The 27,075-nt window shown below is 44.8% G+C and overlaps 1 protein-coding gene across 2 annotated transcripts in view; it reads right to left on the bottom strand.

Moving 5' to 3' along the window:
* The window catches only part of ARHGAP10 (Rho GTPase activating protein 10), a 250,288-nt gene that overhangs the window by 23,191 nt on the left and 200,022 nt on the right, over positions 1-27,075 (bottom strand). For both annotated transcript variants that reach the window (XM_074950969.1, XM_074950968.1), the window contains exon 20: positions 10,719-10,878. In XM_074950969.1, the coding sequence (XP_074807070.1) occupies positions 10,719-10,878 (160 nt within the window). The remainder of the gene's footprint in view (positions 1-10,718; positions 10,879-27,075) is intronic.

Genomic DNA, 27,075 nt, shown 5'->3' with positions numbered 1-27,075 from the left:
TATATTAAATTCATAAAAGAGCTCAGATTTCATAAATTGTCCTATTAGTATGCCCTCTTCACAAAGGCTTCCTTTCTCTATAAAATCCTCTTCATTCAAATCTACCCTTAGAGATTTATCTACATGTTTTCCAGCTCTGTCTCTTCATATTTAACAGAGACGGACAATTCTTCCTCTTCCTCAGGCAGTGCATCTTCATCTCCAGATTCAGTGTAAGTATTGTCCAGCTCATCTTCAGCAGCCTTAATACCACCACATTCTGTTTGATTTAGGAGAAGACTCTGTTCTCCCTCCTCTTTCTCCCTCTCCTCATCTGAGTTATTGATTTCAGATATCTGGTCTTGTAATGAAGATGCAAATTGTTCAGGGAATCATCCAGTTCATCAGTCCCCTCTGTGCTCTCCTCATCCATGTCAGCCTTATTGTCAAGTATGACATAGCACTAAACCAAACTCATCACTCTCTTTGACTACAGTGCTCTGAACACCTTCAGAGTCTGAAATACTGTATGTTTCAATATCATGCTCACTTGCTGGAACAGGGAGATCTCCATTTTCACTGTATTCATCCAAGTCTTGATCAATAACTATCACATTTTTCTGCCACTTCTTATCTTGGTCATGTTCCTCCTCCTCCTCACTTCTACTTTCTGTATCTACACATCTTGGTTTAAAGTCCTCATTATCACCAGAAATCATCTCTTCAATTACAAAGGAATCTTCCTGGGCAATTCCCAAATGTCCTGTATCATCTGCCAATTCTTCTTCGGTCAGGCTTTCAGAGACAAACACCTCTGAAGGATCAATTGTACATGCCTGAGGCGTGTCTATACTTCTATCAATAATATTAATACAATCAACTGCTACCACTTCCCGCATTTTGTCAGCTACATTTTGCATATCAGTGGCATCATGCTTTATGGCATCCTTTTCAGGTTCTAAACTTTGTGATGTCTCCTCATTGACATTAAAAGGCTTTTTTGGGCTAAATTTTGTAGGGTTTTTGTGGGGCAAAGCAAAATATTTGTAAGTTGCCCTTAAGCAGTGAAGAATATATTCATATTTATAAATATGGCAGGCGACCAGCTTGGCTTACCAGTGAAATCCTTGCTGATCTTAAACACAAAAAAGAAGCCTACAAGAAGTGGAAGATTGGACAAATGACCAGGGAAGAGTATAAAAATATTGCTCGGGCATGCAGGAGTGAAATCAGGAAGGCCAAATCACACCTAGAGTTGCAACTAGCAAGAGACGTTAAGAGTAACAAGAAGGGTTTCTTCAGGTATGTTAGCAACAAGAAGAAAGTCAAGGACAGTGTGGGCCCCTTACTGAATGAGGGAGGCAACCGAGTGACAGAGGATGTGGAAAAAGCTAATGTACTCAATGCTTTTTTTGCTTCTGTCTTCACGAACAAGGTCAGCTCCCAGACTGCTGCACTGGGCAGCACAGCATGGGGAGGAGGTGACCAGCCCTCTGTGGAGAAAGAAGTGGTTCGGGACTATTTAGAAAAGCTGGACGAGCACAAGTCCATGGGGCTGGATGCGCTGCATCCGAGAGTGCTAACGGAGTTGGTGGATGTGATTGCAAAGCCATTGGCCATTATCTTTGAAAACTCATGGCAACTGGGGGAGGTCCTGGACAACTGGAAAAAGGCTAATGTAGTGCCCATCTTTAAAAAAGGGAAGAAGGAGGATCCTGGGAACTACAGGCCAGTCAGCCTCACTTTAGTCCCTGGAAAAATCATGGAGCAGGTCCCTCAGGTAATCAGTTCTGAAGCACTTAGAGGAGAGGAAAGTGATCAGGAACAGTCAGCATGGATTCACCAAGAGCAAGTCATGCCTGACTAATCTAATTGCCTTCTATGACAAGATAACTGGCTCTGTGGATGAGGGGAAAGTAGTGGACGTGTTGTTCCTTGACTTTAGCAAAGCTTTTGACACGGTCTCCCACAGTATCTTGCCAGCAAGTTAAAGAAGTATGGGCTGGATGAATGGACTATAAGGTGGATAGAAAGTTGGCTAGATTGTCAGGCTCAACGGGTAGTGATCAATGGCTCCATGTCTAGTTGGCAGCCGGTATCAAGTGGAGTGCCCCAAGGGTCGGTCCTTGGGCCGGTTTTGTTCAATATCTTCATAAATGATCTGGAAGATGGTGTGGATTGCACCCTCAGCAAGTTTGCAGATGACACTAAACTGGGAGGAGAGGTAGATACGCTGGAAGGTAGGGATAGGATACAGAGGGACCTAGACAAATTAGAGGATTGGGCCAAAAGAAATCTGATGAGGTTCAACAAGGACATGTGCAGAGTCCTGAACTTACGATGGAAGAATCCCTTGCACCGCTACAGACTAGGGACTGAATGGCTAGGCAGCAGTTCTGCAGAAAAGGACCTCGGGGTTACAGTGGACAAGAAGCTGGATATGAGTCAACAGTGTGCCCTTTTTGCCAAGAAGGCTAACAGCATTTTGGGCTGTATAAGTAGGGCATTGCCAGCAGATCGAGGGACATGATCGTTCCCCTCTATTCGACATTGGTGAGGCCTCATCTGGAGTACTGTGTCCAGTTTTGGGCCCCACACTACAAGAAGGACGTAGAAAAATTGGAAAACGTCCAGCGGAGGGCAACAAAAATGATTGGGGGACTGGAACACATGACTTATGAGGAGAGGCTGAGGGAACTGGGATTGTTTAGTCTGCAGAAGAGAAGAATGAGGGGGGATTTGATAGCTGCTTTCAACTACCTGAAAGGGGGTTCCAAAGAGGATGGATCTAGACTGTTCTCAGTGGTAGCAGATGACAGAACAAGGAGTAATGGTCTCAAGTTGCAGTGGGGGAGGTTTAGGTTGGATATTAGGAAAAACTTTTTCACTAGGAGGGTGGTGAAGCACTGGAATGCGTTACCTAGGGAGGTGGTGGAATCTCCTTCCTTAAAAGTTTTTAAGGTCAGGCTTGACAAAGCCCTGGCTGGGATGATTTAGTTGGCGATTGGTCCTGCTTTGAGCAGGGGGTTGGACTAGATGACCTCCTGAGGTCCCTTCCAACCCTGATATTCTATGATTCTATGATTCTATATACTAGCTGTTATAGGACTGTTCTTGCCACATTCCTCTTTACTGAGTAAGGGTCTTCCACAGCAATGTGCTTTTTAGGCCAGTCCTTTGATCCATGAGACACTGTTTCTTTGAGTCATATACTGATGACCAGATCAGCCAAATTAAGAAGCAAGTCCAAGCATAGAAACAAAGCAGTTCTACCCAAAACAAGAATATAGCAGTAGGGTTATATTACAGACCACCTGACCAGGATGGTGTTAGTGACTCTGAAATGCTCAGGGAGATTAGAGAGGCTATTAAAATAAAAAACTCAATAATAATAATGGGTGATTTCAACTATCCCCATATTGGCTGGGTACATATCACCTCAGGAAGGGATGCTGCGATAAAGTTTCTTGACACCTTAAATGGCTGCTCCTTGGAGCAGCTAGTCCTGGAACCCACAAGAGGAGAGTTAATTCTTGATTTAGTCCTAAGTGGAGCACAGGATCAGGTCCAAGAGGTGAATATAGCTGGACCGCTTGGTAATAGTGACCATAATATAATTAAATTTAACATCCCTGTGGCGGGGAAAACTCCACAGTGGCCCAACACTGTAGCATTTAATTTCAGAAAGGGGAACTACACAAAAATGAGGAGGTTAGTGAAACACAAATTAAAAGATACAGTACCAAAAGTAAAATCCCTGCAAGCTGCGTGGAAACTTTTTAAAGACACCATAATAGAGGCTCAACTTAAATGTATACCCCAATTTAAAAAACATAGTAAGAGAACCAAAAAAGAGCCATCGTGGTTAAACAACCAAGTAAAAGAAGCAGAGAGAGGCAAAAAGGCATCCTTTAGAAAGTGGAAGATAAATCCTAATAAGGAAAATAGAAAAGAGCATAAACTCTGGCAAACGAAGTGTAAAAATATAATTAGAAAGACCAAAAAAGAATTTGAAGAAAAGCTAGCCAAAGACTCCAAAAGTAATAGCAAAATTTTTTTTAAATACATCAGCAGCAGAAAGCCTGCTAAACAACCAGAGGGGCCACTGGACGATCGAGATGCTAAAGGAGCACTCAAAGATGATACGGCCATTGCGGAGAAATTAAATGAATTCTTTGCATCGGTCTTCACTGTTGAGGATGTGAGGGAGATTCCCAAACCTGAGCCATTCTTTTTGGGTGACAGATCTGAGGAACTGTCCCAAATAGAGGTTCATTAGAGGAGGTTTTGGAACAAATTGATAAACTAAACAGTAGTAAGTCTCCAGGACCTGATGGTATTCACCCAAGAGTTCTGAGGGCACTCAAATGTGAAATGAAGGAACTCAAATGTGAAATTGCAGGACTACTAACTGTCAGCTGTAACCTGTCATTTAAATCAGCTTCTGTACCAAATGACTGGAGGATAGCTAATGTGATGCCAATTTTTTAAAAGGGCTCCAGAGGTGACCCTGGCAACTACAGGCCAGTAAGCCTCACTTCAGTACTGGGCAAATTTGTTGAAACTATCGTAAAGAACAAAATTGTCAAACGCATAATTTGTTGAAATAGTCAACATGGTTTTTGAAAGGGAAATCATGTCTCCCCAATCTACTAGAATTCGAGGGGGTCAACAAGCATGCAGACAGAGGAGATCCAGTGGATATAGTGTATTTCGATTTTCAGAAAGCCTTTGACAAAGCCCCTCACCAAAGGCTCTTAAGCAAAATAAGCAGTCATGGGATAAGAGGGAACTGTCAACCTCTGGAACTCCTTGCCAGAGGGTGTTGTGAAGGCCAATACTATAACAGGGTTCAAAAGGGAGCTAGATAGATTCATGGAAGATAGGTCCATTAATGGCTATTAGCCAGGATGAGCAGGGATGGTGTCCCTAGCCTCTGTTTGCCAGAAGCTGGGATTAGGTGACAGGGCATGGATCACTTGATTATAAAAGACAGTTACCTTTTTTGTAACTGGTGTTCTTTGAGATGTGTTGCTCATGTCTATTCCACAATAGGTGTGCATGCTTGCCACGTGCACCAGTGCCCGAAGTTTTTCCCTAGCAGTACCCGTATGGGGGGAGCGCCCCCCACAACCCCTGGAGTGGCGCCTGCCTGGCACGGTATAAGGGGAGCTGCGCACTCCCCCAACCCTCAGTTCCTTCTTGCCAGACAACTCTGACAGAGGGGAAAGGAGGGTGGGATGTGGAATAGACATGAGCAACACATCTCGAAGAACACCAGTTACGGAAAAGGTAACTGTCTTTTCTTCTTCGAGTGATTGCTCATGTGTAATCCACAATAGGTGATTCCAAGCTATATCTGTTGGAGGTGGGTAGGAGTTCACAAGTTTCCAGCACAGAGGACAGCCCTGCCGAAGTCAGTGTCATCCCTGATTTGGGGGACAATCACACAGTGCGAGGAGAATGTGTGAACCAAAGACCACGTGGCAGCCCTACAAATATCCTGGATGGGGACGTGGGCCCGAAGGCAGCCGACGAGGCCTGTGCCCGAGTAGAGTGTACCCTCACATTGGGTGGCGGGGGGACACCCGCCAGCTCATAGCAGGAGCGGATGCACAAAGTGATCCAATTGGAAAGTAACTGAGTGGAAATCAGCAGGCCCCTCGCACGCTCAGCCGAGGCGACGAACAGTTGCAAGGACTTTCTGAACGGCTTGGTCTGCTCGAGGTAGAAAGCCAGAGCCCACCGTACATTGAGTGTGTGGAGACGGCGCTCCTCACTGGATGAATGAGGCTTGGGGCAGAGGACTGGTAAAAAATGTCCTGACCCATGTGATAGGCAGAGACCACCTTCGGGAGGAACACGGGGTGTGGGCAGAGCTGGACCTTGTCCTTATGAAAGACCGTGTACGGTGGCTCGGAGGTCAGGGTCCACCTGGGGAGTTCCCCACCTTCGGAAGAGCCGTGGGCCACTTCCGGGTGGAGGAACCACTTGTGTTGAGGGGAAAAGTCCCTGCTCAAGCTATCCACCCTCTCGTTCTGGGCGCCCGGTGGGTGGAAGGCCTTCAGCTGGATGCCATGGGCTATACAGAAGTCCCACTGCCTGAGGGCTTCGTGGCAGAGGACAGAGGATCGGGCCCAGTCTTGCCTGTTGATATAGAACATCGAGGCCATGTTGTTCGTGAGGATCCTGACTACCTTGCCCTTCAGATGCGACTGGAAGGCCATGCACGCCAGCCACACTGCCCTGAGCTCCTTGACGTTTATATGGGTCAGGTCTTGAGCCAACCACAGGCCTTGGGTCTGAAAGTTCCCCACATGGGCCCCCCAACCCAGGTCCGACGCATCAGACACCAGCTCCAACGACGGGGCCCTGTCCCTGAACAGGACCCCGTGGAGCATGTTGTTTGGGGCGGACCACCACCGTAGGGAGGTGATCACAAAGTCCGGCATGGTGAGGACCTTGTCCATCCTGTCCATGGCCTGGGAGAACTTCAAGGCCAACCACAGTTGGAGGGGTCTCATCCTGAGTCTGGCATGACGGACCATGTACGTGCACACCGACATGTGACCCAAGAGTTGCAGGCTAACCCTGGCTGTTGTCACCAGGAACCTTGTGACCGAGTCAATGAGACCTTTCAGGGTCTCGAATCTGTGTGGTGGGAGCGAGACCCTGGCTGACACTATGTCCAGGAGCACCCCGATAAACTCTATGTGTTGGACCGGGACTAACGTGGACTTGGTGTTGTTTACCAACAGGCCCAAGGCGGTGCACGTGGACAGGAGGAGTGCCATGTGATCCCTCACCTGTGACCAGGAGGTGCCCTTGACAAGCCAATCGTCCAGATAGGGAAATATCTGGACCTCCCAGTCATCTGAGGTAGGCCGCTACCACTGACATATATTTTGTAAACATCCTGGGGGCAGTGGACAGACCAAACAGGAGGACCGTGAATTGGTAATGATTCTGTCCCACCACGAAATGGAGAAAGCACATGTGCCCCTCGAATATGTGAATGTGGAAGTACACGTCCTGTAGATCGAGGGCAGCGTACCTGTCCCTGGGATCCAGGGAGGGGATGATGGAGGCCAGGGAGACCATGCACAACTTGAGTTTCACCATGTACTGGTTCAGACCTTGCAGGTCCAGGATGGGCCTTTGGCCATCGGGATAAGGAAATAATGGGAGTAATACCCCTTGCCCATGAACTCCTCGGGCACCGCCTCTATCATTCCTAATCCTCGCCGCCCCACCTCCTGCTCAAGCAGAGCTTTGTGCGAGGGGTCCCCCAAGAGGGACGGGGTTGTTGGGCGGGGAGGAAGTAAACTGGAGGGTGTAACCCCGGAAGATGGTGTTGAGGACCCATCGGTCTGAGGTTAGCTGCGACCATTCCGGGAGGAAAGCACACAACCAGTTGGAGAAGGGAAGCTTTATTGGGGGTGGATCCCTGATGAGGACTGGTGGGATGCCCCCAAGCATCCCATCAAAAACACCTTTTCCCTGCCTGCTTGCCCTTGGAGGACCCAGGCTGGGGGCAGGCCGAGACTGCCTCTGAGGGCATCTCTTATAGTCCCACTGTTTCTTATGGGTTGCCTCAGACTTTGGGAGGGCGGCCTGGGCGGGAGTCTGCTGCAGCTTGAACTTAGGTTTTGCCGGAGCCAGGACATAGAGGCCCAGAGTCTGGAGGGTTGTGCGGGAGTTTTTCATGCCATGCAGCCTTGTATCTGTTTCCTCCACAAACAGAGCCTTCGCGTCAAATGGGAGATCCTGCATGGAAGACTGCACCTCGCAGGACAGCCCAGAGAGCAGGAGCCATGACACCCATCTTGGACACCGCGGAGGCCATTGATCATGCGGCCTTGTCAGCAGCATCCGAGGCTGCCTGCAAGGACGACCTAGCGGCTGCTGCCCCTTCTTCCACTAGCACCCTGAACTCCTTCGTATCACGCTCCTGGAGGGAGTCCTCAAACTTGGGCAGGGAGCCCCACAGATTGAATTTGTACCGGTCCAGGAGAACCTGATGGTTTGCCACTCGTAACTGGAAGCTCAAAGACTAATACATTTTCCTTCCAAAAGAGTCCAGTCTCCGAGAGTCTTTGTTCTTTGGGGTCGGGGCTGGCTGATCCTGCTGTTCCCTGTGGTTGACCGACTCGACCACCAGGGAGTTGGGAGCTGGGTGGGTATACAGGTACTCATTCCCTTTAGTGGGTACAAAGTACTTGCGTTCCGCCTTTTCAGAGATGGGGGCCAATGAGGCCGATGTCTGCCACAGGGCATTTGAAATCTTAGCCTTCATGGAGAAGTAAGGCCACCCTACCCGGTGCTGATGGGGACAACATGTTAAATAGAGGGTCTGAGGGGACTCCCCTCAGGGCTCCTCAATCTCCTCTGCTTGGAGGTGGAGGTTTGCTGCCACCCTCTTTAAGAGTTCTTGGTGGGCCCTGAAGTCCTCCTCCGGGGTGATGGGGGGTGGGGCCGCAATCGCCTCCTCCGGGCGGGACGAGGAGGCCGTGCAGTGCTCTGGGTATCACCGGCACCGGAGGGTCCACCACCTGATCAGACTCTGGGCATGGTGCCGAGGACGTACATCCCACCAACTCCTTTCTCGGGGGTCTGGAGAGGGACGCCAACGGTGCTTCCAAAGCTCCAGCCACCGAGCGAGCTGCCACCAGGGGCTGCACTGGAGGCCACGGTGCCCACTGGTACCATTGGGCCAGCCACAACGCTCGGTGCCACTGCACCTGCTGTGGCACCGATGGGGCCAGCTATTCGGGTTGGCTGGCCTGGCCCATCGAAGGATGGCTACGAATGGAAACTGGGCTGGCGTAAGATCTGCTGCTGTCTCTGGACCGGGAGGAGCAGCGGTGCTGGGATCTACGACGGCCACGAGACCGTGATCTTGACCACAGAGGACTGGTACCATGGAGGACCGGTATCGACGGTAACAGCTGCTCCGTGAACGACCTCGATGGGAGGACCCACGACGGCAAGACGCCGGTGATCAACGCCCGGGGCTGCGATGTCCTGGCGGAGACTAGGAGCAGGAGTCCAAGCGGGAACGGCATCGACGACCGTGCCATGACGGACTGCGGTACCCTCTCCGAGACAAGGACTGTTGGCGACGCCCGCCGTGGTCCCTTCGATATTCACTCCTTGAGGACGAGCAGTGCCAAGAGTCCTGGCCAGACGGAACCCAGCCAGACAGTCTGGTCAGCGTCGAGGGTGATCCACATGGACTCTGCCCCGAGCGGTCGCTGGGCGGTGAACGGTGTCAGGAACATTCCCTCGACCAAGACCAGTACCAGGCCAGAGGCGACTCCGGAGATCCCAATGGCGGCTTGCCTCTGGAGCGTGGGGCCGACATCGACAGCGTTCCAGGCACCGGCATGGACATAACGTCCTGGGCTGCCTGGAGGGCTTCAGGTGTGGATGGCATCCAGACATCTGGAGAGGCCTGTTCTGAAGGGGCCGGGCTACTCCGCTCAACGTGAGTCAGAGGCCTGGGGCTCGGTGGGGATCGAGGACTGCCCAACATGGGCATAGCCTCTGTCCCAGACTTCCCTCGGTGCCGCTGCGAAGAGGGAGTCTTCCTGGCCCTCTTGGTGTGCCCCATGGACAGGGAGCAGTGCCGACTGGTCGACGGCACTGGAGGGGTGCCGCATACCGATGCCGCGGTGCTGGGTACCAGTTCGGAGCGGCATGCTGGAGTAGGGTCAGCGCCGACTCCATCAGGATTGTCCGGAGCCTAATGTCCCTTTCTCTTTTGGTCCGAGGCTTAAATGACTTGCAAATCTTGCACCTTTCGCTGATATGGGTTTCTCCCAAACAGCGCAATCTACATGCGGGTCACTTCTTGGCACAGAACACCTACAAGAGTCGCATGACTTAAATCCCAGGGTGTGGGGCATGCCCCAGCCTGGGCTCACTGACTAACTAAACAGCTAACTAACTACAGGTACTAACACTGAATGAACGAACAGTTCTGGGGATGAGCTACAGCAAAGCTGGAGCAGAGCAGAGCAGTTCCGACGCACCTTCACTGGTGGCAAGAAGGAACTAAGGGTGGGGGAGCGCGAAGCTCCCCTCATACCACGCCAGGCAGGCACCACTCCAGGGTTGTGGGGGGTGCTCCCCCCCTACAGGTACGCTAGGGGAAAAACTTCCAGCACCGGTGCACGTGGTGAGCACGCATGCCTATTGTGGAATACACATGAGCAATCACTCGAAGAAGAGCCTGTCTGTTCATTCCCTTTGGGGCACCTGTCATTGGCCACTGTCAGAGGACAGGATACTGGGCTTGATGGACCTTTGGTGTGACCCAGTATGGTCGTTCTTATATGGTAAAATGAGAAAGTAAGCAATTTTTCAGTAATAGAAGGCTGAGACACTTTTGTATTTTTATGTCTGATTTTGTAAGCAAGTAGCTTTCAAGTGAGGTGAAACTTGGGGTACACAAGACAATCAGACTTCTGAAAGGGGTACAGTAATCTGGAAAGATTGAGAGTCACTGATTTAGCAGATATAACTGACAGATGCAGAACTGTATTTTGAGAACCATTTTGAAACATGAGACAGATCAATTTTTTATTCACTTACTCCTTCGCTCCCCATAGTTATAGCAATGGAAACCAAGTATATTCACTTTAAAAAGTTACTCGGTTGCATCCAAACTAGGCAGAGAGAGGGTGTCAAATGCAACAGTCTCCTCTTTCAAAACCAACTGAAATAATGTTACTTACTGACTGGCTGCCCAGTCTGCCAGGTCTCCACTCTCCAGAATAAGGTGATTTTTGTCTGGCTCAGGGGGGCTACTGGAGACTGCAGGTGTAGGAGATTGAGAAGAAAGAGAATCCATACTGCCAGTCGGTGTGTCCTCCCTGGGAGGGCTGTGGTTGTCAACTAGAAGAGGAAAGCACAAGGATACAACAAGTCAGGAAGATACCTTAAAAAAAATAATCTAGTGCACAGTAAATTACTTAATTATCCAAACTACAACATCGTATGTTACAGTGAAACGTTTACAGGAAACAACTTTCAGTGTTACAAGTATCCCCCACCCACATATATGTTATTAGTATAACCCTAAAGTATTTCAAAAACTATGGAACACACTTTTGCTCCACTTTTGTTGGAAGGTTACTTCTGCTAAGCAAACCAAGCTGGCATTCCTCTGAGTGGCAATTTATGACAGACTTCCTGTTCAGACTCGGATTCTTTGGGTCCCCTATCTTTCTTAGCTTTGTTAAATAAAAGAGTCTTAAAACAAATAATGTAACACAAACACTCCGGGAAATGATCTTTCACAAACTAATGCAATAATCATAATCGTATCAAATGCAAGACTGTGGAAATTACAAAGGTCACAACAGGCAACAAACCTATAACAAGCAGACAGTTGTGAAACAGGTGATATCTTTAGGACATTTTAGGGTATTGCTGCTGCTAATCTGTAATTAACTCCATCGTTTTCTGGTCATCTGATTGTTTACATGCTGCTCCTAGAATATCACCTAGCATGTAAAATATTCAGAGATGATTTATTTAGCTGGCACCTTTGTTTCTCTGCCACTAGAGACCCTTTAAGAAACAGAGCATCTATTTCATCACAAACGATGACAAATAAAGTTACAGGTATGCTGCACCACTGAGTTATGAGATTCCCCACGACAAAAAACATCCCACATTGAGCTGTTCTGCTTCGATCTATCTATTTAGAAGACAGCTTTTGATTTTTAAATGTATACTTAGAAATAAGAAAAGGAGGAATGTCTGGAGGGATGTATAAAATGAGAGTTTACAAAGATTCATAGAATATCAGGATTGGAAGGGACCTCAGCAGGTCATCTAGTCCAACCCCCTGCTCAAAGCAGGACCAATCCCCAATTTTTGCCCCAGATCCCTAAATGGCCCCCTCAAGGATTGAACTCACAACCCTGGGTTTAGCAGGCCAATGCTCAAACCACTGAGCTATCCCACCCCCGAATGTGGCCTTTGGGTGCTACCATAAAATAAATATACACTAGTAATAATAAATATTCAAGACAACCTTCACAGGATTCCCTCCATGCACCTCATTTATTCTCTCACTTCAATTCTACTCCTACTAACATATGCCAACACATCCCAGAGAAGTGGTGATTAATATCATATTAAAAATATTATATGGTGATGACCCCTCAACCTCATCATCAAGTTCAACTCCTTCAGGCAAAAGCTATAAACCCCATATCCTACCATTCCATGTCTATATAATTATCTGATCAATGGTCTCTAAATTGTAGCATTAGTCTGAGAAGCTGCATATTGTGCACTCAGTACTCTACATGAAAAAAAACCCTTACAAATATGTTCTAATTCAATAATTGACATACTGGTAATTAATCCCCACAAAGAATAGCTCAGTTTGATATAATCTAATCTGAGTTGAATGTTCTGCTGTTTCACTGATCTGATTTCCTCCCCCCCGCCTTTTTTTAAATTTAAATATTGTCAACTAGGAACACCTTCAGAGGATAAAAGCCATTGTCCTCCACCTCACAACTACTTTATCCAAGTCAATTTCTCCCACTGAAATAGCAGACACTCATCAAAGCAGTCAACTCCTGCTTTCCCAGCCAGCTCTTCACCATTCCCCTTCCACACAAACTTCCTCGTGGCTGGACTTTACAAAAACTAGACAAGCCATTTACAACACACACTTTGCTTCTCTACAAAAGAAAAAGGACACTAAACTATCTAAACTACTACATGCCACAAGGGGCCACAACAGTGGTTCTCTTAACCCACCCAGCAATATTGTTAATCTATCCAACTATACTCTTAGCCCAGCAGAAGAATCTGTCCTATCTCGGGGCCTCTCCTTCTGCCCCTCCACTCCCACGAACATGATACAGTTCTGTGGTAACCTAGAATCCTATTTTCGACGTCTCCGACTCAAGGAATATTTCCAACACACCTCTGAACAACATACTAACCCACAGAGACCTTCCTACCAAGACTACAAAAAGAAGGATTCTGGGTGGACTCCTCCTGAAGGTCGAAACAACAGACTGGACTTCTACACAGAGTGCTTCTGCTGACGTGCACGGGCTGAAATTGTGGAAAAGCAGCATCACTTGCCCCATAACCTCAGCCATGCAGAACACAATGCCATCCACAGCTTCAGAAACAACTCTGACATCATAATCAACAAGGCTGGCAAAGTAGGTGCTGTCGTCATCATGAATAGGTCGGAATATGAACAAGAGGCTGCTAGGCATCTCTCCAACGCCACTTTCTACAAGCCATTACCCTCTGACCCCACTGAGGGTTACCAAAAGAAACTACACCATTTGCTCAGGAAACTCCCTGAAAAAGCACAAGAACAAATCCGCACAGACACACCCCTGGAACCCTGACCAGGACTGTCCGGCTATGTAGACTCCCTCCTCAGGCACTAAGCTACCAGCACTCCCAGCTATCTTCAAGACACCACTGACTTTCTGAAGAAACTACAATCCATTGGTGATCTTCCTGAAAACACCATCCTGGCCACGATGGATGTAGATGCCCTCTACACCAACATTCCACACAAAGATAGACTACAAGCCATTAGGAACAGTATCCCCAATAATGTCACGGCAAACCTGGTGGCTGAACTTTGTGACTTTGTCCTCACCCACAACTATTTCACATTTGGGGACAATGTATACGTTCAAATCAGCGGCACTGCTATGGGTACCTGCATGGCCCTACAGTATGCCAACATTTTTATGGCTGTCTTAGAACAACGCTTCCTCACCTCTCGTCCCCTAATGCCCCTACTCTACTTGCGCTATATTGATGACATCTTCATCATCTGGACCCATGGAAAAGAAGCCCTTGAGGAATTCCATCATGATTTCAACAATTTCCATCCCACCATCAACCTCAACCTGGACCAGTCCACACAAGAGATCCACTTTCTGGACACTACGGTCCTAATAAGCGATGGTCACATAAACACCACCCTATACCGGAAACCTACTGACCGCTATTCCTACCTACATGCCTCCAGCTTTCACCCAGACCACACCACATGATCCATTGTCTACAGCCAAGCTCTGCGATACAACCGCATTTGCTCCAACCCCTCAGACAGAGACAAACACCTACAAGATCTCTATCAAGCATTCTTACAACTACAATACCCCATGTGCTGAAGTGAAGAAACAGACTGACAGAGACAGAAGAGTACCCAGAAGTCACCTACTACAGGACATGCCCAACAAAGAAAATAACAGAACGCCCCTAGCCATCACCTTCAGCCCCCAACTAAAACCTCTCCAACGCATCATCAAGGATCTACAACCTATCCTGAAGGACGACCCATCACTCTCACAGATCTTGGGAGACAGGCCAGTCCTTGCTTACAGACAGCCCCCCAACCTGAAGCAAATACTCACTAGCAACCACACAACAGAACTACTGACCCAGGAACCTCTCCTTGCAACAAAACCCGTTGCCAACTGTGTCCACATATCTATTCAGGGGACACCATCATAGGGCCTAATCACATCAGCCACACTTTCAAAGGCTCGTTCACCTGCACATCTACCAATGTGATATATGCCATCATGTGCCAGCAATGCCCCTCTGCCATGTACATTGGTCAATCTTGACAGTCTCTACGTAAAAGAATAAATGGACACAAATCAGCCGTCAAGAATTATAACATTCAAAAACCAGTTGGAGAACACTTCAATCTCTCTGGTCACTCGATTACAGACCTAAAAGTGGCAATTCTTCAACAAAAAAAACTTCAAAAACAGACTCCAAGGAGAGACTGCTGAATTGGAATTAATTTGCAAACTGGATACAATTAATTCAGGCTTGAATAGAGACTGGGAGTGGATGGGTCATTACACAAAGTAAAACTATTTCCCCATGTTTATTTCCCCATGTTTATTCCCCCCCTCCACCTCCCACTGTTCCTCAGACATTCTTGTCAACTGCTGGAAATGGCCCACCTTGATTATCACTACAAAAGGTCTTTTCCCCCCTCACTCTCCTGTTGGTAATAGCTTAAGTGACCTTAAGTGATCACTCTCGTTACAGTGTGTATGGTAACACCCATTGTTTCATGTTCTCTATGTATATAAATCTCCCCACTGTATTTTCCACTGAATGCATCCGATGAAGTGAGCTGTAGCTCACGAAAGCTTATGCTCAAATAAATTTGTTAGTCTCTAAGGTGCCACAAGTACTCCTTTTCTTTTTGCGAATACAGGCTGCTACTCTGAAACCTTTGAAAGAACAGCTTCCCTAGAGATTAAAATGACATACAACTAAAGACACTCAAGTGATAAAAAGTGATCATCTGAAAATTTCTCCCTAAAGTAACTGCTAATTTAAGGATCTAAATTAGCCTGTAGTAGCAAAGTATGAAACTCTGAGGAGGAGAATGATAACCTCAGAAAATGAGTCATTCATATTCTAGCCTAATCCTGCTCACTCACAGAGCAGCTGCACTGCCTTACTGCTTTGCAATGATACTCTGAGCTGATAATTCTTCAATATTGCTGTTCTAATTTGCATGGTATGCCATGCCATGAGAACTGTACAAGTGTCAGGTAAAAACTAATTCATTACATCTCTGTTACAGGTATACATGTCAAAATCAGAAACATATTCTAAAGATTAGACAGTAATATTGTAATCTTACTTCATAAGGTAATTTAATTCTCTAAAACTAAAACTAAGTCATAATGCACATTTCCCCTTAAAGTCTTGCTTTTCAGACCCAGTTACATTGATAGCACCAAGATCCTCAGTCAACATAACCGTTTCGGAGGATTTGTCTGCTTCTGTGATTTGCTAAACATTTACAATCACAAACCGTCAAATGGGAATATAATCTATATAAATGCACGCAGACAGGTCAAGAATATAAAGCACTTCTATGAGTATGCAAATACTCAGGAGGAGGGTTGTTTTAGTTTACAGGTAAGCTTGGCAGTGCTTCCATATTATAAGTTGCAGGCACAATATGAAGTCCTTCAGACACAGGGTGAAATCCTGGATCCACTAAAGTCAATGACAAAACTCCCACTGACGTCAATGGGGTCAGGATTTTACATGTAGATTTTACAGTTTGTCACAATTTCTTTCCTACAGCATAAATGTTGATATGGATGTGCCTTCATCAGCTTAGAACAACATACTACAGTGTTACCTTCTAGTAACACAAGAGATTTTTTGCTACACATACATAATCTCAGTGTTAGTTTTGGAGACTAAGTTATGTCCCCCAAATTCCAAATTAATTTTCATAGATTCACAGAGTTTAGGGCCAGAAGGGAGTTGTAGTGATAGTTGGGGCCTGGTAGGCCTACCTCAGTTGTGAGTCTAACTGTGGGGAAAGTGGATAAAAATCCACAAAAATGTCATGATAACCTATAACAACAAACAGTGATGGGAAAAGGGGCAAAAGGCAGAAAGAAAGACCGAATTAGTGTAATTAGTTTAGTTAATTAGTGTAATTTGTGTAGTTGTAGCTAATTTAGTTAATTAGTGTAATTAGTGTAGTTAGTCCATCATCCAAATCCAGAGGGATGTCCTTACCACACCAGGACAGAGAGAGAGGGACCTGGATGACACCACCCCCTCCGCCAGCTCTGGCTAAATCCCAGATATCATCTGGGATGGGAGACTGTCGTCCCCCTCATTTCTCCTCCCTCTGGTCATGTGTCCTTTTCCTTCCTGACCTTATTTCTTCTCTTTCCTACCACTCTCCTAAAAATGTGTAATCTCATCAAAGAATGAAATTAGAATTGTTAGACAAAACCAATCTCACATAAAAGCATACAGGCATTACTTATATTCTAACCCGTTCATTCTTTATCAAGTGAATCCTGTCACAGTTCAGGGAAACTGCACCTTTATTACCCACTCTAGGCACCAGGCTCCTCAGCCACCACTGCTCCCACTCTTGACTGGGATTTCCAGACCGCACAGTTTCCTGCCTATACTGTGGCATCCCCAGAAAAATCAGACTTCCTAAGCCAGCTTGCTTTACGTTTTTTCTCAGAGAAAAGACAAAGTTATAAGTTAGCGCAAAGTTCTTTCTAAGCAAGCACTTTTATTCCTACAGTAGAAGCATTACAGAGAAAATATATTTAAAAAAAATAAAAGAACCTACATGCACGCTAATAAGTTTACCAGAGACCACTCCCTAACTCCAGCAAGGGCTCTGGTTGGTAATTAGTTCTTCATGCCCCACACACAGGTTTTTCCTGAAGTTCATAACAGCTATCGCTCAGAACTAGCTCCCCCATGAGTTACTGAGTCCTTCCTTTATCTAGTTTGGGCTTTTGAATAGGTGAATAGGTAATCAGCCAGATAATGGATTTCTCTTCGTGGCACAATTTCAAAAGGATGGCTCTGGAGGGGATTCCGTTCTTCCCAACTGTTTCCTAGGAACTCCACTCAACTAAATTCAGTCTTGTCTTGTCCATTGGGGTCTTTTTGTTTTGTTTTTTTAAAAAGAGTCCTTTGAAGCACATAACACTTCCCAGTATTTACATTAATCCTTTCTCCCCCTTAAAAGAACCATCCCACAACAATACATAAACATTTGCATTTTTAACACAATGACCTCCTAAGATACTTTTACTTAATTCAAAATAGGTTTTCCAGGATATTGTCATATCTGTCACAAACCCACATCAATTTTTCTATTAATTTTCCTGGGATTGATGTCGCACTAACCAGCCTATAGTTTCCTGGGTAATTCTGCTTGCCCTGTTTGAATACTGACAGAACATTAGCACTCTTCTAGTCTTCTGGAATTTCCCCAGTATAGTAATATTTATTAAGAATTAACAACACTCTCCTCAGCCAACTCTTTTAGGCCTCTTTTGGGTGCAAGTTCATTTGGGCCCATTGATTTTAAAATGTTTATCCCTAGAAGATGTTGTTTGACATCCTCCTTAGTTACTAATGGCCTGGAAAGAATTTCATTATCCTCAAGTAATATGAGTACATCATCCCGCTTTTTTCCAAATACAGAAATATTTATTGAACTCTTCTGTCTTTTCTGCATCATTAACAATTTTACCACCTTGTAATGGGCCTATATTCTAGCTAGAATTTATTTTGCTGCTAATATACTTTTAAAACTCCTTATTATCCTTAGCCCTGCCAGCGATGGAGGTTCTCCTGGTGTCTTTAGCTTTCCTTATCAATTTTCTACATTTCAGAACTTTTAATTTATATTGATTGCTATCTATTTAGTCTCTTCCCCCCATTTGTTATGTATTACTTTGAAAAGCCAGTAAAATTCTAGAAAGGTTCAAAGGGCAGAGCAGCCTTGAAAGCATTATGATGTCCACTGTATCTATGATGTCAAGCACTTTACTGGCACAGTGGGTGGTTTTGTTTTGTTTTGTTTTTTTAATTCAGTAGATTAATTGATTCCTAGATTCAGTAGATTGTTAATTTTTTTTCTATTGTGATTTTCCCCCCATTTCTTTTACATTGTCAAGCTCTGAGAAACATTGTCAAGTTCTGTAGGTGTAAATGTGGCATTGCATTACTGGATTAATATCTTTTATTCTTTTAGAGAGGGGCACCAGGAACCTTCAGTTCTCCTCCATCTCCCAAAGCCTCTTTATTATAGGTAGCTACTATACAGAAAAACAGGCAGAACATGATTACTTTTGAAGTTCATTGCCATTACTTAAATTAGCTAGACGGCTACCTTTCTGATCACTTCCTTCAGTGTATCATTGAGTGGACTGTTGTTCTGAGCGTTTCATGGGTGTTCCTCAAAGCCTTCATCCCCACCCAGTTTCTCTTCTCTTACTACACCCTATCTCTGGGTGCTCTTATCTGCAAGCCAAACTTAGACTATCATCTTTATGCTGATAACTCACAAATCTCCCTCCACCCATTCCAATATCTCAGCCAATCTTTAGGACAACTCTGCGTGGGCTGTCCTCAAGCATCCACACATCGATTGAAACTCTGTGAGACCAAAACTGAGTTCTTGATACTCCTTTTCCACAGCACTATACCCTACCCCTTTTTCTCTATAATCATGAGCAACACTACCATCATCTGGGTCACCCAGTCTGTGAGCTTGCATATCACTTTTGTCTTGGCCTTCTCTCTCGAGCCATACATACAGGCTTTTTCTACATCTTGCCTCTTCTTCCCACATAGGTACAAGATCCAACTTTTCCTCTCAGTCCACATAACTACAACTCTGCCTCTGTGCTGTAATGGCATGATCTGCCACTCTAAGGACCTCAGGCCAGTCACCCTGTTCAATTATCAGACCCAGCTGAGAAGGGGGTCAAGAGACTCCTATAAAGGGCTGAGAGAGCTCAGCTGAAGAGGAGAATGGCAGGAAGCAAGTAGGTTTCTGTGGAAGGCCCTGGAGCAGCATCGAAAGATACGAAGGGAAAGGCCTCTGGGCCCCTGCAAACTGCTTTGATCAGGAGAATAGCTTTGTTTTGTGTTTGAATAATAAACTGAGCTCTGATGAAAAGATGCTGAGAAAGACAGGCCAGCAGCCTTACATGTGGTGGAGAATGCAGACAGGCGATTGGTCCCTGGAACAGAGAGGAAATTCAATCAGCTACAGGAAAGATCAGGATTTGCCTCTCCCCTTGTTTGGTTGTCTGTCTTTTTTTTAATACCAAGAGAAAAGAAAGAGGACATTGTCAGTCTACTGGTAGAACAGCAGCAGCAGACCCAGGCACTCCTCCTCCGACTCCTGCAGAGTCAACAGCAATAGCAGGACGCTCAGCTTGCCACTCAATAGCAGTGGCTGGAACTCCAACCCCAGCAACAGAAACTGTTACTGAAACATCTGGAGAACTGGGCTTTAGGGAGTCTTACTGGACCTGAAGAGGGTGGCTCAGGCAAGCCTTGCACTGGGTTGGTAAAGATGGGGCCAGAAAACAACGTGTGAGTAGACAGGGCTGCAAGCTTGGATGAGTTGATTTGGAAGCCTGGGTGGCACCCATTTCTGATGGGAGAGACCCAGGCAGGGTACCGAGTATTGAGTGAGGAGGAGTCTGGCTTACATCCCACGGTAAAAGCTGCTATTTTAGACAGACTGGGACTGACTTTGGAAGCATACAGTCGTTGATTCCAGGTCAAACAGTTTCCACAGGGAGCATGCATGCACGTAGTGGCCCAGTGGCTGCAGGACCTCACTACCCATTGGTTGTGTCCAGTAGAGAGAGTTATAGACCTGGAGGTCCTGGAACAATTTTTGCAGGTCCTGCCTGTGGGAGCCCAAAGCTGGGTAAGGCATTTTTGGGCACTTTTCATGGGCAAGGCAGTGGAGACAGTGGAAGACTTCTTGGAGGCCAAGGGAGCTGAGCGGCATATGCCAGACCAGGAGTTTCTCACTAGGGAAGGCAAGAAACGTATGCCAGATCAGTAGTGCCCCCTGACTTTGGATGTGTGGTATACCCTGTAGCCATCCCCTACATTTGAGTCTAATCAACTCAGTGTAGCTTTGTTGTATGCCATATCAAGGAACCTGAGTAACAAGACCAAAGTCAAACTGAGGTCTTTGGGAACCGAGTGAAAAGATCTCGAAGGCTACCCCAACACGAAGGAGGTGGGGGGAAACTCTCAAGCGGAGATAATCCTGGTAGCCATAGACAGAGAGCATTTTAGAAGAGTTATGGGCCCCCAATAAGTCCACTGACATAGGGGAAGTTCCCCTAGAGGAGCTAGAAAATCTCATTAGTACGTTTCCAATGCATCAATTATGTGGGGTGCTATTTCAGACAAAGGGAGAAGCTGAGGTCCCCTAAGAAGCATGTAGGCCATATTGGATCACCATGGAGGAAGGGCTCAGATCTGTGCTTCGGATATGGGAAGGTGGGACACGTATTAAAGGGACCTGGGACCTCAGAGAAGTACATGAGGGCCCTGCAAATGAAGCAGAACATTGCCCAGGAGAGTCAAAGGAGGAGGAAGTGTATAGTCGGTTAACAGAACTGAGCAAGTCCCAGGTACAAGAGGAGAGAGAGGTTCCATCCTGGACCAGGAATATAGGGGAAGAACTAGACCCAAAGGCTAGCACACCCAGGGAGGTTGTGTGCAAGGGCTGATGAGAACAAAGCAGAGGTCTTTGCCCAACCTAACAGCCTACTGACTCAGCTGGCAGAATGCTTGGAGGGACAAGGTTTTGGGCACAAGCCATATCGAGGGAACAAGAAATGGTACATATCAGAGGGAAGGAAGAGAACAGTGAGCAACAATATTTGATACTGGAGGAGGTGGCAAAGAAGCTTTGCACTGAAGTTCTCCTACAGCGACAGCACACAACAGAAAAAGATAAGAAGATGGAGACCCTTGAGGCTGAAGTGACTACCCTAAACAGGAAAGGACTGTACCCTGGTGAGGATATAGACTACAGACATTGTCCTCAGGCCAGTCAAGGGGGGAAGCTGTGTAACAGCATGGTCTGCCCCTTTAAGGGCCAGAAGTCCTGGGTCCAGCTAGACAGCTAGCCCTGTTTCAACCCAGCAGGAAAGGGGTCCAGCCTCAGAGAGCTTAATTGAAGGGGAGAGCTGTATGAAGCCAGTGTGACAGCCCGGAAGCAGGGGGGCGAGATGCAAGGGGAAAGGCCTCTGGGCCCCTGCAGCCTGTTTTGGTCAGAGGAATAGCTTTCCTTTATGAGTTTTAAATAATAAACTGTTCTCTGGGGACAGATCAAGACTTTGGCCATGGTGTTAGTCTTTCCTGGGCTGCGGGAAACAGGACCGCAGCCTATACATGCCCTCATCACTTTCTGTCTGATTACTTCATTTTTTTCCCTCCTTTATGGCCTTTCCCACAGAAACCTTGCTCCCTATTCAAGTCCATTAAAATTTGTTGCTATCAAGATCATTTTCCTGGCTTGTGCTCTAACCACAATACCCTTAGGCTTTCTGCAGGCTTCCCTTCACCTCTTCAGCTTGTGTTTATAGTCCTTTATAATTTAACCCAACCTTATCTAGAAAATCTAGTGATTTATCACATTCTTGACCCTCATCTTTGATCCATTATGTGCAGCCTTTACTGTCCACCATTCAGTTTCTCCTTCAAGCACCCTCTGCACTTTTTGCCATGTCAACCCCTATACACAGTGAAAACTTCCTTAGATAATCCATAAAAACACTATCTTCTAGTCTTTTAAAACCGTCTTTTAAGACTCTCCTCTGTTATAGCAATAGATCCTGTCAAACTAACTTGTATCTTTTTTGGATGAAATTACGAATTTGGTTGATAAAGGTGTTGACGTAATATATTTAGACATTTGTAAGACATTTGACTTGATACCACACAATATTTTGATTAAAAACTGGAATATAAAATTGTGACACATTAAATGGGTTAAAAACTGCCTAACTGATAGGTCTCAAAATGTACTTGTAATCTGGGAATCATCATGGAGTGGGTGTATTTCTAGTGAAGTTCCACCAGGATGTGCTCTTGGCCCTATGCTATTTAAAGTTTTTATCCGTGTCCTGGAAGAAAACAAAATCATCACTAATAAAGTTTGCTGGTGACACAAATATTGGGGAAGTGGTAAATAACGAAGAGGACAGGCCACTGATAGAGATAGCTGGGCGTAAGTAAACAATATGCATTTTAATATAGGTAAATGTATACCTCTAGGAACAAAGAAGGTAGGCCATACTTACAGGATTCTATCCTGAGAAGCAATGACTCTGAAAACCAATTAACGGTGGATAATCAGCTGAACAAGAGCTCCCAACTGCAATAGTGTGGCCAAAAGAACTAATGCTACAGTGGGATACATAAAAAGGGGTAGAGAGGTTATTTTATCTCCGTATTTGCATTGGAGCAAGTTCTACTGGAATACTGGGTCCAGTTCTGGTATCCACAATTCAAGAGGGATGCTGATAAATTGTAGATAGTTCAGAAAAGAGCCCACAAGAATGATAAAAAGATAAGAAAACAGACTCAAGGAGTTCACTCTATTTAGCTTATCAAAGAGAAGGTTAAGTGGTGACTCAACCAGTTTATAAGTATATACCTGGATAACAAATATTTCATAATGGGCTCTTCAAAAAATATTTGATAATGGGCTCTTCCAAGGACGGAAGTTGAAGTTAGACAAATTCAGACTGGAAATGAGGCGTAAATTTTTAACAACCAGGGTAATTAACCATGGGAACAATTTACCAACGGTTGCGGTGGAGTCTCCATCACTGGCAATTTTTAAATCAAGACAGGATGTTTTTCTAAAGATACAATCTGGGAATTATTTCCGGGAATTATTTCTATGGCTTGTTTTATACAGGAGGTCAGACTAGATGATCATGATGATCCTTTCTGGCACTGGAATCTATAAAAGCCTGTCCTTGCTTTCATCTTTTTTTACTCCCTTAATTCTTGACCTCCCACACTCTTGACCTTCTCCTTCTTATTTCTACTCCCAGTTAAAAAGAAAAAAAAAAGTTTTGTCAGACAAAATCTGTAACAAAACTGTGTCTATCACCATGTTGTTCAATAAGTTTGTATGTTATTTCACCTTCCCAACTCTCTCTCATCCCTCCCCTGCTCCAAAATCAGAGATTCTTAGGGTTGGAAGACTCTAAATATATAAAATGTAATAATATTATCCATATCAGAATCCAAACTCTACTTTCCAGCTAGGCTAGCCAATTTTATTTTTTTTTATATTTTGTTGTTGCTGTGATTGGAATGCATGTTCTGTTCAAAGAATATTTTGTTGTTGGCTTCAAAACCTGAAAGAAACTGAAATATCTTGACAAACATCAAGAATCAGTCCTTGGCTTTAATCCAAGAATTTTAAATAAGAAAACATCCACTTGTAACAAGAGCCAAGAAAACCAGACAGCTAACACCTTCTCTCTCAAGCAATTAACCAGTTTTTCTGCAAACTAACTTGAGTAGAGTTACAGATTGCACCATCAAAAGAAAAAGTAATCTTTAAGATCAGCCATACTAACATCTATGGGTCAAAAGTAGTTTATAAAAATGAAAAATTCTGTAGTAACAGTACGTAACGTGAAGGCTTCACACATTCCCCTGAGATATCACGATGACAAGCACGGTATAGATTATAAGAAGAATAAAATGTTTTCATGCATTTGAAGGCGTCATGTTGGCTGCACAGATATCCCAAACTGGGAGGTTAAAAGACCTCCACTCATTTTTTTTTTCCACCTTGCATATTGTAATAAACAAAGTCTAATGTAGGTAAGGAGCAAATAGAGTTGAGATATTCATTCATCATAAGGAACAATTTTTCCTCAATAATACAGATATCTAACTAAGTAGAAAGTAGTCTTGTTTGTCTGTGAATTTATGATGGATACATTCAATGTTTTTATTTAAAGAGAAACTTCACAGATTAGAGACAGAAACAATGCACATAATAAACATTCACAGAAGAGTAAGAATTACATTTGACACTACAACTTCAACATGTACAGCAGCAGAGTGAAATGGTATAAAAATATGACAGAGGATCAGTTGTCTAACAATGTCAATACAAGTTAAAAGGAATCACATGATATGAAGTACGGATCACATTATTAAGTCAGTGGCAGCTAATAGGCATTACGTTATGACATGAACCAACACCTCTACTTCAAAAGGTCAGTGGAATTCTTATGTGAATTAGATTATGAACTGAAGGGGACCAGTTAGGTTACAATGTCAACAAAAGTCAAAACAAATTACCTTATACTGTTGAAGCAGAACATTCACATTTACATAATCACAACAGAAGTCAAAAGATTCTGAGACAAGATACTGAAGCTTCTAAAGGGAGAGGAAAAAACTAGTCAACCTACTCCCATTTGCCCCCTCCACAGCTGTCACATAATGGATTTGATTAGCACAGTTGTTGCAATTTGCACCCCTGTGCCAAAAGGGCAGACTAACCCTGGAAAGCCTGGGAAAGGTGGCCGTGTTTGCACTGACATCCCACTTCAGGGATTCGACCAGAAGAACGCAGCTTCATATTATGGTCAAGGCTCATCAGATGACTCAACAACGGAAGCTCTTTGGGATCATATTAAGTCAGCCCATCTCTAAATAGGGCTTTGACTCTCCTAAACCAACAACGTTACACTGCCCAGTTTTGGATGGTGCTAGCTAGCCAGCTCCAGCAGTATAGGGGTTGTGAGCCTCTTGTGCCAATGCCTCTCCCATTAAGGGTGGATTTCCCACCACTACAGTCCACACGGATCATGTTCAAATGGCAGAAATCAGGAGTAGTCTTTTATATTAAGATCTGAAGAAAGAACATCCAGTGCTGAGGAAAGTAATCTCAGTATAATCATCTTCTTTCCAACTGAAATGTGTAAGCAGAACTCTGCTTACTACTCAGACCCAGTCTACACCCCAAAAATTGCACCTATTTCACTAAATCTGTTTCTAAATTGACTTAGTTAAACCAGTCCAAACCCTCTCATGTGGACACTCTTCAGAGCAAGGGTGGCTGACATTTAGCTACTTTATTTTGGTAGCAAACCTTAACAAATAACACTAAGATTAAAAAACAAATTTCAGGGTTCCTGAGATACTAGTGTCTGAATATTAGGTTCCTGTACACTGTGTGAAAGACAGCTCTATTACTGCATGTCATTACATGGGAAAGATTTTTGTTATTGTGTAGCAAATCCCACAGAATTCTACTGCTATCTTAGTATGTAAGTTAGACTACATAAAAAGTATTAGGTTTTTCATGAATTAAAATGTTAAAAAGGACTGTTGCACACTGCAACCAATACAGATTTCTGTCAGATAGTGGGCAGTAGATGACTTGTTTATCCATCAGAATAATTCTTCTTTTCGAAACACGTGCAGTAAGAGTCAGGGTTGCAGAACATTAGGTAGGCCAATTTTTCTTTATGCTAAAATAATTTTTAACATATGGCTATGACTGACCTCACTTTTTTCCTAAAGACCGACCAGCTTTGATTGATTTAAAAAAGTGCGTGCGTGCGTATGTAAGAATGCATGTATATATTACACACAGTGTAGAGGGTTTTATTAGAGAGATTATTTTCCCCAACCCCAAAGTGATTCAGGAATGCTAGAAAAGCAGCATCAAGAGGCAGAACCTGTCTGAAGATTGGTTCATGCAGCTTAAGGTCTGCAACCAAAATGCAAGGGAAAGGAAATGTGTCTTCCATCTGCAAGATATTACAAGCTGAGGGCACTTCTCCTTCCTCACTCATGCAAAAGCTTTTTAATTTTTTTTAAAGTGTTTGTATAAATTCAATAAAACAAAACAGGTTTTCCAGCCACACTTTTACCACCTGGAATATCATGGAATTACCTTCATTTATATCTGTTCCTCTTCAGGTTCCCCCTTAAAATGTAGGATGAAAAACTTTTAGATTGCCAATTTCTTTAGTAAAAACCACACAGATGTGCTGAGTTGTAGGTGAACCTTTCACTGAGCTAACTTAAAATGAAATGCTTCAAGAATCCTCATCTCTTCATTAAGCTGTGGCAAACAGTTCCAGGCACAATCACAGATCCAGAGTCGGGGCATCAGTTTAGACCTCATAATTAAATTCTGAGATATGACAGATCAAAGGGGAACTGTGTGAACAGACAGATACAAAAGTGTGGAGTTCCTCTCTTTACTCTTTGAGGATTACAATGACAAGAGAAGGCTCTATCAATCAGAATGAAAAACTATGGTGAGGCTCCTAGGGAACCTCCTATAGAAGAGCCATAGGTCACCAAAAGGGGGCAGATACAGCTAGAAGAGAAAGCAAGGATGGTTGCTGGTGAGAAGGCAGTGCCATGACTACACTAGTACAAAAATCTCTACTGTAGGCAAGCATTAGTGCTCCTCATATAACATCAAATATCCTTAAACCCAGGGTTATTTTATTAAAAGTTTTCTGTTCTTTTCAGGACACAGTGCCATACTGCATGGCTGTGAAACAAAGGCACATGCACTGGCAAGGGGTTTACGGTGCCTTTCTCATCAGACGACATCATCATCATGGGTTTATTTTGACTTCCCTTCTGAGTTTTGCAGTATTGGATTTGGCAATCCTGTCAGTTAGTGGAGTCATGCCAGATGGCTGCTGTGGGACTCCTGTGAGT

This window comes from Natator depressus, chromosome 4 (assembly GCF_965152275.1).
Source record: "Natator depressus isolate rNatDep1 chromosome 4, rNatDep2.hap1, whole genome shotgun sequence".
Classification (NCBI taxonomy): domain Eukaryota; kingdom Metazoa; phylum Chordata; order Testudines; family Cheloniidae; genus Natator; species Natator depressus.
Note: the sequence above shows the minus strand (reverse complement) of the source record. Positions and strands in the feature narration are given on the sequence as shown.